This window comes from Archocentrus centrarchus, unplaced genomic scaffold, assembly GCF_007364275.1.
Source record: "Archocentrus centrarchus isolate MPI-CPG fArcCen1 unplaced genomic scaffold, fArcCen1 scaffold_29_ctg1, whole genome shotgun sequence".
NCBI classification, from domain to species: domain Eukaryota; kingdom Metazoa; phylum Chordata; class Actinopteri; order Cichliformes; family Cichlidae; genus Archocentrus; species Archocentrus centrarchus.
Window position 1 is genome coordinate 1,125,763 of NW_022060258.1, and position 17,004 is coordinate 1,142,766.

A 17,004-nucleotide genomic window follows, 5' to 3' on the forward strand; every position below is an offset into this window, starting at 1 on the left:
TCAATACTCACAAAGTCAGAATGTTTAGTGTCCAAATCAAAATACAAGGAAAATGCACAATGAAAATAATAACCCACTTGAAGATAATTGTCACCTAACTTCCTACTAAACGGAGGCTTCATTCTAATCTCATGTTCTCTCTTTGTTTTTAAACCATAGGTATATAACCAATGTGGAAAAAATTACACTGGACTCAAATTTAGTACAAACTAACTCAAAAAACTAATAATAATAATACCTCTTTAAACTCAATCTTCCCAGAGTTGTATGGCCTGACTAATCTAATTTTGATTGGTGTATCTATATTCAGTCACACAATAACTTGTGAAACAACTGCAAATTAAACCTTCTTTGGTTTAATCTTCCAGAACTGTAATACTTTCCATTATGTTTTTGTCTCAACAAGCTCTGATATGTCACTATAGACAGAAGTTTATTTTTACAGTGAGTTACCCATGAACCATAAATTCCCAATCCACCAAAGAAAGACCATGCACAACTGGACTCTATCTCATCTTGTAGCCCCTTAACTGGCAAGGGCCCGGTGACGGGCCGTTTGTAGTCCCTTTTATATGGCAGGCTAGACCCTCCCATTTTTATTGACACGTCATTCGGCCAATCATGTAACTGGCTGCACCAAATCACCTGACAAAGCTACGTGACGCCCTCTGAGTATTATTGGCTCTGGGAAACCCATTTCTTAACATGATTGGCCGAATGAGGTGTCAGTCAAAATGGGCGGGTCTAGCCTGCCATATAAATGCACTTCATTCGGCCCGCGGACCAGACGCAGCCGATTAATAGGCTATGAAATGGGTTGTTCAGAGCCAATAATAACCAGAGGGTGTTATGTAGTTGTTTCAGGTGATTTTATTTGCTGCCAGTTAAGGGGTTAATCGAGTATACAACCTTTCGTACCTGAAAAAAAACAGCCATGGCTGCAATGATCCTCTTCTCTCTGAGTGCTGTACTGAGACTATCAAAGTCATCTGAGTTGTACATGTAGACCTGCATCTGTGAAAGACAGAAAAACTGCATTAGTTTGTGGGACAGATTTAAAACAAGAAAAACATCAAACCATTTCAATTTATGTAGATGACAAGGTGTCTGCAGTGGCTCAGGAGGTATAGCAGCTTATCAAACAGCTAGATTTTTTCCAGTTCATGTGTTAAGAGGTAGGTGTACAGAACCCCAAAGATGCCCTGGATATATCAGTAATGTGTTTCAGAAAAGTGCCATATGGATGAATGTGTTTTATAAAGCATTTTGATTTGTTGGTAAGACGGAAAAAGCACTATAATGCTGCCATTCCATTTCCCCTGTATACACCTATAAAAGAACTCACTGGTCTCAAAATTTGACTTCATTCATACTCAAACACTATCTTCACTGACTCATCAGCTCATTTCTGACTCTTTCACAAAGTTTTACAGGCTCCTCCAGAGTAAATAGATGTGGACACTTCGTGAGTTAGACAGTAATATTACACCTTATACTCACCAGATAAACGCCGGCCAGAGCATTTGAGGTGACTTGGGACTAAAAACATAAAATATTGTAAAATATTTAATTACCACATCTGTTTTTATATCTGATTTATTCCTAAGTGTGTACTATTAAAATAGAGGATACAGAGGATTAAACTTTATTTATTTATTTATTTTTTTTCTGATACAATAATTCTATGAGCCATTTCTGGTTTGGTTCACCAAACTGTGTCTTCTGAACAGTTACACCTCTAAAAAATTGTCAGAATACTAAGCAAGATTTGCTTTGTTGTACTAAAGTAGGTAATAATATTAGAAGTTTTTTCTGAAGCAAGATTTCATCACAACTTTGGTCACATTGTTTTTGCGATCAAGTTTTTATTGTATTTCATTAAGACCATACAAAACACAAAACCACAATCATATGGCAATCTTTTGTGAGCTCACAATCTGCTAAGACATAGGAACACGTCTTAGCATACAATGTAATGAAAGGAGAAAAAATATAAAAACTGTAAATAAAATAAACAAATGCATGAATTATCAGGGGTAAAACATACCATGCATAAATATAGAAACAAAGATGTAAGCACAGACGGACATAGACAAGACAGAAGGGACTATACATCTTAACAGATTAAAGTGGAAAGGCTAGAGTCAAGTCCTCTGAAGGAAACTCCATATATACTACATCCAAAAAGGAAAGGGCCCAGGACTTGACAAAAACAGAGTTTGAATGGACATAGGAAGGCCCATCCATCTATCTGTATCCTTCCAAACATTGGTTAAGACAGCCGAGTATTTATGTGAAACAATGGTTTACATTGGGGAAAATCTCAATTCCCATATATTTGAATTGCTCAACTGTGGGAACATTAAGAGAGACAACTGATTTTTTTTTTTTTAGCTGAGTCATTAAAATGTAGGAATGCAGATTTGGACCAGTTAATTTTGAATCCTTATAACTGCCCAAACTCCTCACAGATGGACAAAAGCTGAGGCACAGATTAAGTAGAATTTTCTAAGAACCCCAGCACATCATCTGTGTACAGTGAAAGCTAATGTTGTGTATCACGAATACATATAGGTGAGACCATGTTGGACTGGCTGATAGCTTGAGCTAGAGGCTCAAGGGAGAGGACAAAAAGTGCAGGGCTCAATGGACAACCCTGGTGTGAGGACCTGGAAATAAGGAATGGTAGATGGACTAGTTCTTACATAGCACTTTTCTACTATAGCTGATACAACAGCATACTTGCATTTACCCATTCATTCATACAAGCACTGTTATCAAAGTGCTTTCTGTCTAACATTCACACTCTGACAGTTGCATCGGAGAGCAACTTGGGGTTTAGTATCTTAGTATTGTAGACTGGAGCAGCCAGGAATCAAACAACCAACCTTTTGATTAGTAGATGAGCTGTTCTACCTCCTGAGCCACAGCCACCCCATGAAAAAGGAAGAGAGTGTTTGACCAGTTATTACCAAGCTGAGGGATTTGAAAATAATACTGTAACCATAGTTATAAAAGTGGTGCCACAGCCTATTCCCTCCAATACAGACCAAAGATAGGACCACTCCAGTCTGTCAATTCCATTACATCAAAGGAGAGCAATGAAATTAGGGTCTTACTGCTTGTTGTAGCATGTGCAATGTGAAGAAGGCGCCTGACATTATCCGCTGCCAGTCTTGATTTCATGAAGCCTGTTTGGTCAGAACTCACTAAAGATGGCATGTGGGGCTCCAGACAGAAGGCAAGAAGCTTAGCAAAGATCTTCAAGTCAGAATTCAAAAGACTAAGAGGACGATAGCTAGAGCATTCTGTAGGGTTCTTATCCTTTTTCAGGAGTAAGGAGATTAGGGCAGTGTTAACATCCCTTGAAAACCTATCCTTTCTAATTGAAAGGCCCAACTGTTTCCAAAAATTACATAGACTTCCGGAGGGATTCCATCAATGCCTGCTGATGTACCTCTCTACATGCTCTGCACTGCTACTCTCAGCTCTCCCAAGGTAGGACAGCATGTCTTGTCTTGTCTCTATCCCCTCTCTCAGCCACAAAAAGTGGGCGTCCCGTCGTGATAAGTGTCCTCTCTTCCTGCGTCATGATGCACATTTCTGAAGCTGATGCTAATGTGTTTGTAGGTGAATGCTGATTAGCTGCCTGGGTCTCTCTTTCCCTCCTTCCTCATATGTGCACGAGACTCTTGAAGTACGTAGGTGGCTTTTAGAATCATAATATTTTGAGCTTTGCTGTAGATTTGCTTCAACTCTAACTCCACATTTGTTAGGTGTACCACCACTCGGCTGACTCATTTGGAGTCACAATACCTCACGATAGTCCCAGCTGACTGGAGCGGCTGCTGTCCTGTCTCCTTGCTGCTGTGTTTCATTGTGCAGTTAGTTTTATTCTGCCTACGTTGGCTTTTAATATGAGTTTACTCCCAGTGTTTTGAATGAAATACAGAGTGTGGGGGGTGCACTGCTCCTATTTGATTTATGTATTTCTTTATTCTGTTACATTTGTCAATGTATTTTCTGACAAGTTTATTTATTTAGTGCTTTCCACTTACTGATTTTATTTCTTTTCAGTTGCTGGAGGCTGTGGTGGTGGCAGTACTTGTGGCCTGTGATGGTGTCCCCCTCCCCCTTTCCTCGTGTCTTTCTCTCAGATTATGGTTCTTCACTCAAGGGCAGTGGCGCAAAAAGGGGGTATGCACTATATGCAATGCATAGGGGTGCCGCAAAAGAGGGGGCGCCAAAACGATGTGGGAAAATATTTCTCTAGTTGCATTTTCTGTATTTAACAGCTGTGCATATGACATGATCAATAACAGATGTGCGGCGCTGATTAGGCGCCCCTGCGCTCCTTCACCTCCCCTCCTCCTGTCCCCGTTTAAAGACATTCGGTAAGTTATGTCATAGATGTCTCGTATTTTATAAGTCCACGAATAAGTGATCTGCACACATGAACACAGTAAATGTTGAGAGGATGCGGATGGTGCGTTGTGTGTGTGTGTGTGTGTAGTGTTGTAGCTAGTGGTTGGTCACAAGGCGCCGCTCCGGATTTCACCTTCACTTTCGGAGCTCTGCTGTCTCTGCATTTAGCAAACAGGAGCGCGCCCCGCGGACTCCTCACCGGCTAGATCGCTGCTTTTATCGCTGCTTGCGCCTCTATTATTTCACTGCAATTTACAATCTACCACAGCAGGGAAAGTTCACAATGTGCATGTTTGATGTCCCTAAGGTCATGCGCGCACTTGATTTCGCAGCTACAGAAATTGAAATGACAACCGGCATGAATGAGAAGAAGTAAGAAGAAAAACGAAGATCAAATGAAAATTTCAGGCATGCTTTAGCATGAGTGGATCATCGCTGACAAGTTTTTTTTTTCATTCCTCCATTGTTCTGTGTGGTTTTACTCCCTGTACAGATAATGTCAGCTGTTATTTTTTCCTTACATCAGCTGTAGCCACCAGACCGATCACTATAACCACAATCTGGTGATAATCACACTATTGTGGTTTGTGCGATTGTTTGGTGCTGTTTCCTTCACTTTCTATGAACTGACAGATTTGCTCAGGCAGATAATCACACCTGTGTAATAAGGCACGTCACCAAACTCAGAAGCTATTTACTCCAGAAAAGTCTGAAACTGCTGTGATTTAAACCTCTTATAAAGTTCACTGTCTGTGTTTCGGTGTTTATGACGCGTTCTGTCTTCAGGACTTTGCTGCGCACCGTTTCCTGCTGTGTGACGCAGTGATGCACTGTCAGCTCACCTGTGCAGGTCTCCCTCTTCATCTTGTCCCGTATCTGTCCCACCAATCCGCTCTTTTCCCCGCATCGCGAGTGAGGAAAAGAGACAGATGGTTTACCTCCAATGTCAGCGTTCAGGTCTTTTGCCTCCCACCTGTTTGGAAAATCCCTGTTTTCCACTTTTCGTTTGGTCATTTTTGGGGAGTCAGGCAGCTTAAATGTCACCAAAGTGCTGACCGATGTTTTTATCCGCTGATCATTGATCAATCGGCAATACGGAAAACGGGATAGCACAGTTCTTGCCGGCTGCCGGCAGCTGTTGCAGTGCATTGTGGGATTTGTAGTGTAAGTGGTGGAAGCACATTTATCCGCGGGCCAAGCTATATGAAATCATCTTGCTGGCCGTATAAAATTAGATCGTGGGCGGGAAGTGGCCCGCAAGCCTCGAGTCTGACACATTTGACATAGAGAAAAACTGCTGTATGGAAGTTAAAATGTGTAGATGAATTGTTAGTACGAAAAAATATTTCTTATCTGATTACTTGATTAATTGATGGAATAATCAAAACAATACTCGATTAATAAAATAGTTGCAGCCCTACTTGTATTCAGAAAGCCATAGTCAAACATTAGTTTTCAGCACCAGTGGAGCTGTGAAAGGCCTTTAAGAAAAATGACATGCACCTCAAGAAATGTAACTACAGGTTCACAAAGACTGTGATTAGGCTTTAGATGTGCTTTCTGGTTACATGTGTAGGCCCCGTCACTCAGTTAACAAGCAGGAGCAACTTTTAGTGGTTAGCATTAGCTTGCTAATTAGCATTGGGGGGGGGGGGGGGGGGGGGGGGGTCCAAAATGTGTCCGCATACACCTCAGAAAGTATATAGCTGCGCCCCTGCTCAAGGGTGTGTCCATCATCTCTAGGTGATTTAGTCTTTTGTTTTGTTGTTTTTGGGACCCCTTTCTCCCTTGCACTGGTCCCTGTCCCCCAATAGGGTCCCAGCTGATTCTCTGTTTCTCAGTCCTTATCCACGGGTTTCTGGAAGAGCATATGTAGGCTGCCATGACAGACTGCTACTTCCGCTGTACGGTTGTATACTTCTGGTTACCCAAAGTCAGAGCCAGAGTTGATGACAAAATTTGGTTACTTTGTGCTGTAACAGGCGGCTTTATTAGTTGGAACATGAGCTCGGATTCAACTTGTGCTGTTGTTGGTTGTCACTACATCAGTCTGTACATTTTTTCAAATTATTTTATTCTGTAAATTTCTTCTTTTCCCCCCAAATTATACTACCCAGTTGCACATCTTATTATTGTATTTTTTCCTTATGTTTTAAGTTTTCCTTTAATGTACAGCTGCTTATTTTTTTACGTTATTTTATTTATAGTGTGACTACAGTGTAAAGCCTACACAAAGCTTTAACAATGCGTGCCTTCATATAAACACGTAGCAGTTAGCAAGATGACAGCTGCGTGTCTCCCCGATCACAGCCTTCGGCCAGTCCAGTGTTTCTGTTTCAGTGATCTGAACACTCTGATATCCAGATCAGTGATTTACCTTCCACAGAATAGCTGCAGCATCACTACATGATTTCCCTAATCAGCGATACAGGAACAGCTGACTGTGTCCTCCACTCCACTTTCCCTTAGCATGACTCATGCTAAGCGCTTTGCTTGGCCGATGTGCTGGCTCGGATCTACAGCTGCTTTAAGGAAAACAATGTTGCCTTGTTTGTTAAGCATTACTTTATTGATTTTATTGCTTTGAAGGTAATCTGGTGCTCTTATAATTACGTGATTCCTCGCCATCAACACCTTCAGAAAAAACAAGGTAACTGATAATGTGGATGTAGCTGACTTCAGGCCATAATTTCATGTCATTTACACAAGTGACGGGTGAGGCACTGTTACCTCGCTGCTTTTTAAAACATCCTTGCAATGTATCCACCTCTGATGTGGTACATTTAGGCCAGGTAAAAGAAACTGCAGTGTCAAAATGTTTAAAGGAATGGCAAGGATGTAAGCCCACAACCGTAAACAACAGCGCAAACGGAAGTAAACTACCAGTTTCTGCTATGAATTATGGGTAATGGCGCGAAGTCAGGAATACTGTGGATATGTCTGTCATGTTTTAATTAGGGGTGGGACTTTAATGCGTTAATTTCGATTAATTAATTACAGGGAAATTAACGCGTTAAAAATTTTAACGCATTTTAATCGCACTTTGCACCGTGGAACGTTTCTCAGTGCACGAGTTCCCGGCATACAGATTATATCGACGCACAATGTCCAAATTAGAGGCCGCATCCTGCGAAGGACCCGGCCAACGTCTTTCGCAGCCCACGAAGACCGCAAAGGCCGGAAGTGAGCAGCTAGCCTTCATATCAGCTGCCGTCACCTCTGCGTAGCTCATGTCGCCTAGCAACCGTGAGTGAGAAGCACAGCTGTGTAAAAGCAGCTGTTTAAATGGAGAACGAACTTTCGCTCCTGTTTGTGGTTTAATTTTAAGTCTTTAATTCAAAATAAGCTGTTAAAACAAGCATAACACATTTCAACATCAAGGAATACAGCTGAGCAAATGATTAATTTCCAACTATAACAAGTGAGACATTAATGTTGAATAAAACTATCCAGTTATGATGCTTAACTTTAATTTCAGGAGTTTATCACAGGAGCACTTCCACCCTCCGTTGGTCTGTGTAGTAGACTGGTGGGAAAATAAACAAAATTTTGAAGTTTAAGCTTATGTATATTGATTCATTCATCAACTAAACTTAAATTAATATTTCTCATGTCAATATTGAAATGCGATTAAAATGCGATTAATTTCGATTAATTAATTACAAAGCTTGTAATTAATTCGATTAATTTTTTTAATCGAGTCCCACCCCTAGTTTTAATGTTTTGTTTTCTAAATAAAACTTGTATTGTTGTTTTAACATTGAACCTTGTCTCCTGCCTCATCCATGGATGAACCTGTTTGTGCCTTAGTGAAGGAATTCAGTTCTCTGGGTGAAACTCTCAGGGTGGCATTGTCTGGCAATTTGTCAGTTATTTTCTCTCTTCCTGCTTTTGATAATCATTCCTTCGTCCCCTCCCTCACATCACATGTAGAATCCAGTTATGACAAGTTCTGAAGCCGCTGTACTCCTGTCCTATTAATCTTTTGTACAGCATCGGATACTTTTCACGATTAAAAAAAATCATAATGAGGATCAGGAAAGAAAGTGTGTCTCTGGATGTAGGAATTGTAACTTAGGCCAAAAAAGAGAAATAAACCTGCCGACAAAGATTTGCTCAGTCTGCATCAGACATATGTAACTGTACCATGACTAGATGAGTGCTTCAAAAAGATTTTTTTAGTATCAAAGTGAAGCTTGTGATAAATCAGCACTTACACTGGTGTAGGGTAGAAATAACAGCTGTAGTTGAACTGGCAAACTTCACTTTGTAAAGGGTCAGCAAATCCTCAAAACAGCAAATTACAGATGTGTAGTACAGGTCAATTCTTTCATAATGATTTTTGATTTAGTCATAAAAAGATGCCAAGGCAAATATTTTACTTTGAACTCTATTTAACGCTTTAATCCTACTTAGCAGAATCCATCCATCCATCCATCTATTCTCTTCCGCTTATCTGGGGCCGGGTCGTGGGGGCAGCAGCCAAAGCAGAGAAGCCCAGGCTTCCCTCTCCCCAGCCACCTCCACCAGCTCATCTGGGGGGAGCCCAAGACGTCTCTCCATCTCTCCAGCGTGTCCTGAGTCTACCATGGGGGACTCCTCCCGGTGGGACATTCCCGGGGCATCTCACCCAAGAGGCGCCCAGGAGCCATCCTAATCATACGCCCGAGCCACCTCAACTGGCTCCTCTCGATGTGGAGGAGAAGCGGCTCTACTCTGAGCCCCTCCCAAATGGTTGCATTCCTCACCCTATCTCTAAGAGAGAGGCCAGCCTCCCTCCGAAGGAAACTCATTTCTGCCGCAATCTTATTCTTTCGGTCACTACCCAAAGCTCGTGACCATAGGTGAGGGGAGGAACGTAGATTGACCGGTAAATCGAGAGCTTTGGTTTTACGCTCCCTCTTCACCACGACAGATCACTGCAGCATCTGCATCACTGCAGACGCAGCGCAGATCCGTCTGTTGATCTCTCGCTCCCCTTCTCACGTCACTCATGAACAAGACCCCGGGATACTTGAACTCCTCCACCTGGGGTAGGAACTTGTCCCTGAGCTGTAGAGGTCACTCCACCGTTTTCCGGCTGAGGACCATGACCTCAGACTTAGAGGTGCTGATTCTCATGGCAGCTGCTTCACGTTCGGCTGCGAACTGTTCCACACTTAGCAGAATTAGATTAAAATAAACTAATAAATTAGATTAGATCAGATTTATTGTCATCACATATGTCACAAGTACAACGCAACGAAATACAGATTGCATCTAACCGGAAGTGCTTGAGCATTGATAAAAAGAGCATATGACATGTACACAGGTTATATAATAGTGTCTACAGGAATGTATGTATAGGTTATGACTATTTATACAGATTATGACTATAAAATTAAAGTATGTACAGTTGTAGATTATGAGTCATTACAGTGGCTTGCAAAATATTCACACCCCTTGGACTTTTCCATATTTTGTCACATATTTGTAACCCTAACCCTAACCACAAACTTGAATCTATTTCACTTCTATTTAATGTGAAAGACCAACACAAAGTGGTATACAATTGTGAAGTGGAAAGGAAATTATACATGATTCAAAACATTTTTTTACAAATAAAAAACTGAAAAGTGTCGTGTGCAAAAGTATTCAGCCCCCTTTTCTCTGAGTGCAACCGATTGCATTCAGAAGTTGCCTGATGACTGCTAATGACTAAAAAGAGTCCACCTGTGTGTAATCTAATCTCAGGACAAATACAGCTGCTCTGTGACGGCCTCAGAGGTTGGTTAAGAGAATACTGGGGAATAAACAGCATCATGAAGTCCAAAGAACACACTATACAGGTCAGGAATAAGGTTGTGGAGATGTTTAAAGCAGGCTTAGGCTATAAAAAGATTTCCCACGCTTTGAACATCTCACGGAGCACTGTTCAATCCATTATCCAGAAATGGAAAGAGTATGGCACAAGACAAGGCCGTCCACCTAAACTTACAGACCGAACAAGGAGAGCACTGATCAGAGATGCAGCCAAGAGGCCCATGGTGACTCTGGATGAAATGCAGAGATCCACAGCTCAGGTGGGGGAATCTGTCCACAGGAGAACTATTAGTCGTGCACTGCACAAATGTGGTCTGTGTGGAAGAGTGGCAAGAAGAAAGCCATTGTTAAAAGAAAACCATAAAAAGCCCTGTTTGCAGTTTGCCAGAAGCCATGTTGGGGACACAGCAAACATGTGGAACAAGGTGCTTTGGTCAGATGAGACCAAAATTGAACTTTTTGGCCAAAATGCAAAACGCGGAGAATTAACACTGCACATCACTCTGAACACACCATCCCCACTGTCAAATATGGTGGTGGCAGCATCATGCTCTGGGGCTGCTTCTCTTCAGCAGGGACAGGGAAGTTGGTCAGAGTTGATGGGAAGATGGATGGAGGCAAATACAGGGCAATCTTGGAGGAAAACCTGTTGGAGTCATATACAGAAAGTGCAATACAGTAGTAGTGCAATAAAATAATCAGTCCATGGGGTTTAGTGGGTGCATGTGTGAGTGAGGTAATGGAAGGTGGGATGTGGGGTATATGTGCTTGTGTAACAGAAAGAAGTCCAGTTGCCTTTTTTTCAAGCTCCAGAGACTAGCGTAGAAAGGCACCACATTAGTACCAATCCATTTATAATTTGTACTTTTTTTTTTCATGCTCTTCACGTGTTTGGATTTCCACACTGCCTGCCTGTCTATAAATGACCACTACCTGTTTTGGAATAAATATTTGGATTTTCCAAGTCTCCTTTGTCCTGCAATTAGATCCTTTCCCTTGCCACAGTTCATCAAGATGAAGAAATGGTCTGAAAATCAAGATAGTATATTTCCAAACATATTTCAGTTACACCTAAACACAACATTGTTGCAAGCAACTTTCTTTGGTCATTCTGAATTTGGTTTGATTAGTGTTGGGGTTACTAAAAGAATTAATGTATTACACATTACTCATTACTTTTCTTAAAAGCAATGCAGTACATTACCTAATTACTCACTGGAGAAGGTAATTTGCTACACTACTCATTACATTACTTTCGTGTTACTCCATAAGATGAACTTGAAGCACATTGAAGCACAATATAATCCTTAGGCTACAGTTCCACACACTGATGTAAAGCCCTATCCTAATGAGGACACACATAGGATCTTTCTTTTACATTATTCTAGTGTTTATGGATTGTACAAGATGCAGGAATGTGTATGAATGCACATGTGCTTATGACACAATCCATCTGAATAAGTGTGCTGTGGTCCCTGCCAGTGCTGTGTTTGGCATATTAACCAGAACATTACTGTTTAAAACAGCAGGTAGGGGAGTAGCAGGTTCCTACTTCGTTATGCCATTTAAGGGCCCTTTTAGGCTAAATTTACTAAATAGCAAAAAATCATGCATCATTCATGCAGAGCAGTTGGAGAAAGCATGAAAAAATGCTCCTCTTCATCAAAAAGAAATTATCATACAAATCAGAGGCTGTTCATTTCTTTATAAGTGAACAAACTTACAAAGAAGGGCAGGGATCAAATAATTATATACCCCACTGCACATGACAAATTTAGCAATGCATGTTGTACTGCTTAAAGTACTACTTAAAGAATAAAATATGTGTATTCAGAACATACCTACTTAGAATTAAAAATGTAGCCACACACCACATATGCAAACCAAAGATGTAGCAATACATTTTTAGCCACAGAAACAATCAATAAATACATACATACATACATACAGGTTAGTCCAAACTGCAGTAAAGTTAGTTGTAAGACTTTTAAATGTATTTTGTATTGTATCTTGAAAAAGTTATGCCATTTTTAGGGCAATTTACACAATGTTATAACATAAGGTAAGTAGCCACAATATGAGCCTGGAAAGGAAAAAAGAGATACATTTATATGGCACTATTCATGTCTGAGTGACTAATTTGAAATAGCAATAAACTGCGTGAAGTGCAAGATAAAGATATTAAATAATTTTATCCTTCTTACTGAAATGCTGCCTATTGTTTATAACCGAGATGTTCCCTGGCCAGCTAAGAGATATAATCTCTCCAGCGTGTCCTAGGTCTGCCCTAGGCTGAATGGCTTGTGTCACCTTTCTGGTGAGGAACGAGCCTGAGCTAGTGTGTGAGGTAGAGGGATATCGACTAGATATAGTCGGGCTCACCTCAACCCATGGGCCTGGGATCCAGAACCAGTCTCCTGGAGAGGGGTTGGACACTGTTCCAATCTGAAGTTCAATTCAATTCAATTTTATTTATATAACATCAAATGACAACAAACAGTTGCCTCAAGGTGCTTTATATTGTAAGGTAAAGACCATAAAATAATCACAGAAAAAACCCAACAGAAAATGCTCGGTGGGTATCCTTGTATCCCCTTGGCTTGCTGCCTGTAAGTGGACGAGGGTTGAATGGTCTTAAATGTTGTTTGTACTTATGTGCCAAATGACAGTTCAAAGTACCCAGCTGTCTTGGAGTTGCTGTGTGGGGTGTTCAAGTCATCTGGTGACTCAACGCTCATGTGGGAAACAACAGTGTGAACCTGGAGGGGTGTGATTGGGAGGAGCGGCCTGCCTGATCTGAACTGGAGTGGTATCCTGTTATTGGACTTCTGTACAAACCACAGTTTCTACATAATGAACACCATGGTCAAACATGAGGATGTCCATAAGTGCATATGGCACCAGTACACCCTAGGCTGCAGGTCGATGATCGATTTTGTAATCATATCATCAGATCTGCAGCCGTATGTTCTGTACAGCTGGGTGATGAGAGTAATTGAGCTGTCAACTGAGCACCACCTGGTGGTGAGTTAAATCAGGTGGCGTTTAGGTGTCACACCTAAACATATAGGGAGGGTGCACTGGGAATGCCTGGCAGAGGCCCCAATCCGTAAGATCTGTAATTCCCATTTCTGGCTGAACTTTGATAACATTCCAAGTAAGGTTTGAGGGCATTGAGTCCAAATGGACCATGTCCCACTGTTCCATTTTTGAGGCTGTTGCATGGAGCTGCAACTGCAAGGCAGATGGTGCCTGTCATGGTAGTAATGGTGAACCAGATGGTGGCCACCAGAGGTGAAGATAGTCATCAAGCCAAAGGATTATTTAGCCTGTGGGACCTTGTGGCAGCGGACAGGTACTGGCAGGTCAAGCAGAATGGGGCTCAGGTGGTGGTGAAGCAAATTCTTGGGTGTGGGTGGAACTCAGTGAGGCCATGGAAAAAGACTTTCGGACTACCTTGAAGCGATTCTGGTAAACCATCAGGACTCAGGAGGCTCTAGTCACATGATGTATAGTGTAGGTCGGGTGCTGCTGACTTCAACTGAAGATATAATCATGTGGTGGAGGGAATACTTCGATCTCCTTAATCCCATTGACGCACCATCTGTAAAGGAAGGAGGACGACTCACTCATCACTGGGGGTGAGGTCACTGAGGTAGTTAAATAACTCCTTGGTTGTAGGGCCCCTGGGGTAGATGAGATTTGCCCTGATTTTCTGAAGGCCCTGAATGATACAGGACTGGGTTTGTTGACACGCCTCTGCAACATCGTGTAGGGATCTGGGCGGGTGCCTCTAGATTGGTAGGTTGGGATGGTGGTCCCCATCATTGCATTCCATGCATCCTGTGGGGGGGTGCTGCGGGAGTATGGGCTTCTCTGGCCTGTGGTTACAGGCCATTCAGCTTGGGGCAGACCCTGGACATGCTGGAGCAATTATATCACTAAGCTGGCCTGGGAACATCTCGGTTATATAAAATACGCAGTATTTCAGTAAAAAATATTTTGACGGAGCCCCTCTGTACCAAACGGGGTAGTAGTTATTCATTACTGAATAACTACTAGTGCTAATGGCCCGCTAGCAAACTGTGATATAGCAATCCGTTCCGGTAGCTTACAACTGAAATTCTCAGCACAGCGAGCACAACACACACACACACACACACACACACACACACACACACACACACACACACACACACACACACACACACACACAAGGGTGTAGAGAGCAGTGAAGGCATGGAAAAATGTGTTTGGTGGTTATCCTGGGTGGGGGGGCGCTTCGGAGTTTGGCAGTGAATGACCTCTCTGGCTTCCTGTCTGCTCACAAGTTTAGCATTTAAAGTTGCCTCGAGCCTGGTACTCCACTGAAGACTAGTTAGGTAACTTTTTGTTTCACGTCAGGCTGGGAGTTGCTCAAAATCGAACCAGTGACTCTTTTTATTAGAAATTTTGAGAGTAAGTTGAGAACCGTCACAAGCTAGGGTTGTGGTTTAAGCAGGTAGGCTTTTGTTTAGTTGGCATGTAGGGTGTTCCAGTTATGTCTGCATATGATGATGATGATGATGATACTTTATTGATCCCACAATGGGGAAATTACAGTTAACAGAACACCCATCCAAGAAGACAAACAAACAAACATGAGGAGATAGAAGAACTGTGGCCATGCTGCTCCCCCTTCTGGAGGCGCTGCTATTAAAAAGACAAAAACAATAGTATAGGGATGAATGAGGAAAAAAATCATCTCATACTTTGTATACATATGCACACACACAGTATAAGGTTACAAAAATGCTACTGTACATCTGTCAATATTCATGGATGCTGACTGATGAGGTGATTCTTGTGTTATGACCTTTAGTGTTTTGGAGAAGTTGACCATTTTTGTTGGATCACTTGTGAGTGTTGCTGGCCAGGTGATGGCAGTAACTGTGTGGTGTTGTGATCGTTCGGTCATAGTTCTCCATTTGTGGAGATTATTAGCACACTTGCTTTACTGAATTTTGTTGATTAAAGTAACTTGTTGTGGTATAGGACCACTTGGGGTGTGTCCATTTGTTGTGTGGAGGCAACAGATCACTTGGTGGGATTATTGGTTACTACTTTTAGTATTGTGTTGTAGCAATTGTTTGCGTAATCCTTTTGGTTTGTGGCTGTTGTGCTCCTCTTTGTGTTGGTCACATGTTACTTTGTGTTCAGTGCAGCAACTTGTGATCCTCATGGGGTCTTCATGTTTAAAGATGTCCGAAGTCATTCGAGGGCACTTAGTTATTGGGGACATGGTAAGCTGTCCGCTGCTTAAATGATCCAAAATGAGGTGCTTTGGTGGTTCAAGCTTATGTGCTGGATTTTTCTCTAGCTTCAAACTGTTGTCTGGTCTATTGGACTAACTTCATGGCTGATGCACATTGTACTTGTGTTCCAGTTTTTAACCACTGTTTTCAGGGCTGGGAGATCGAGAACCAGTGAACTTCAAAGGGACTTGTTTCTTTAGGGCTCCTAGAGGCACCCTTTTGAGGGGGGAGGTGTTACTTCCATCTGCAATCCGTACTGTGTCATGGCAGTGACAGGTTCATGTGCTGCCTCTGCTAATTGCTGATTACCTGCACCTGATGAGGTGTGGATAAAGGCAGGTATGAGGTCAGCTTTGCAGGGGTTCACAACTTTTGCTCTTCTGCTTGTTTGGTTTTAGCAGTGCTCATCACTGGATACAGAATAAAACCCATTTGTTCTTAAAACTCTGGTGGCAGTCTCCACTTTATGTTGCGGCTTTTGAGCTGGGTTGTAACAGTGTCAAATGACAAAAAAGATCATGGTTTGGGTTTTTCTAGCATTCAAAGAAGCAGCGCTTGTTCCTGTAACTGGGAAACAGCTGGAGGAGCCCTTCATCAACCACCTGATCAGCAAGTGTTAACGTGAAGAAAAGACAACTTTGTAGCTGTGCCATCCATTGCTGTTTATTTCCCCAAGCTAAAAATCAACAGTTAAGCTATGGAAGTTAAAATATACAGATGAACTGTTAATAAGACAAAAATAATTCTTATCTGATTACTTGCTTAATTGATGGAATAATCGATAGAATACTTGATTACTAAAATAATCACTAGTTGCAGCCCTTGTTGTTATAGTTGCATTTCAGCACAGTGGGTGGTTGTACATCATCCTAAACCCTTCCATCTATTGGTCAGTCATGGGAAGTGCAATTTGTTTTACTCAGAACCAAAATGGCATATGAAAAGTCAGAAATGCTGAACATCCAGGGAATGTCTTGTAAATGCTTTTATAGCAGGACATTCTTGTAGGTTAAAAAAAAAAAAAAAGCTGGCATCAAGTGATATCAAAGGATTAATATAATCATTAAAATTTCCAGATATTTATTTTATATTGTGAGAAATATGCAAGCAATCGTGTGTCCATCAAATTGGATGCCAAATGAAGTTAGTGTAACGTTGCTGTTCTTGATAAACCTCATCTGCAATGACTTTTTTTTGTGTGTAAATCAGTTAATATTTATTATTGGAATGTAAATCTCAGCTTTAAAAAAAAACAATATTTTTGCACATTATCTTCATAAATAAAGTAAATATTATTGAAATTATATTTTGTAGAGTTCAAGTGCAGCTTGTGATAGGAAGGCCTACAAGATCATACCATCTGTGTCAAAAGAGGATGATGCCAGTCACAGTGATGATGAATGGTCGTCAGAAAAACAAAGAGAAGGATCAGGGTTAGTCAGTGCTAGCAGTAGAGATAGTGGATCTGAGGATGCTAGAGAAG

General features: G+C 41.5%; 1 protein-coding gene across 1 annotated transcript in view; it reads right to left on the reverse strand.

The window, feature by feature from the left end:
* The window catches only part of LOC115776234 (receptor-type tyrosine-protein phosphatase gamma-like), a 462,780-nt gene that overhangs the window by 88,479 nt on the left and 357,297 nt on the right, over positions 1–17,004 (reverse strand). The window contains exon 5 of the mRNA XM_030723842.1: positions 919–1,014. Coding sequence (XP_030579702.1) covers positions 919–1,014 — 96 coding nt within the window. The remainder of the gene's footprint in view (positions 1–918; positions 1,015–17,004) is intronic.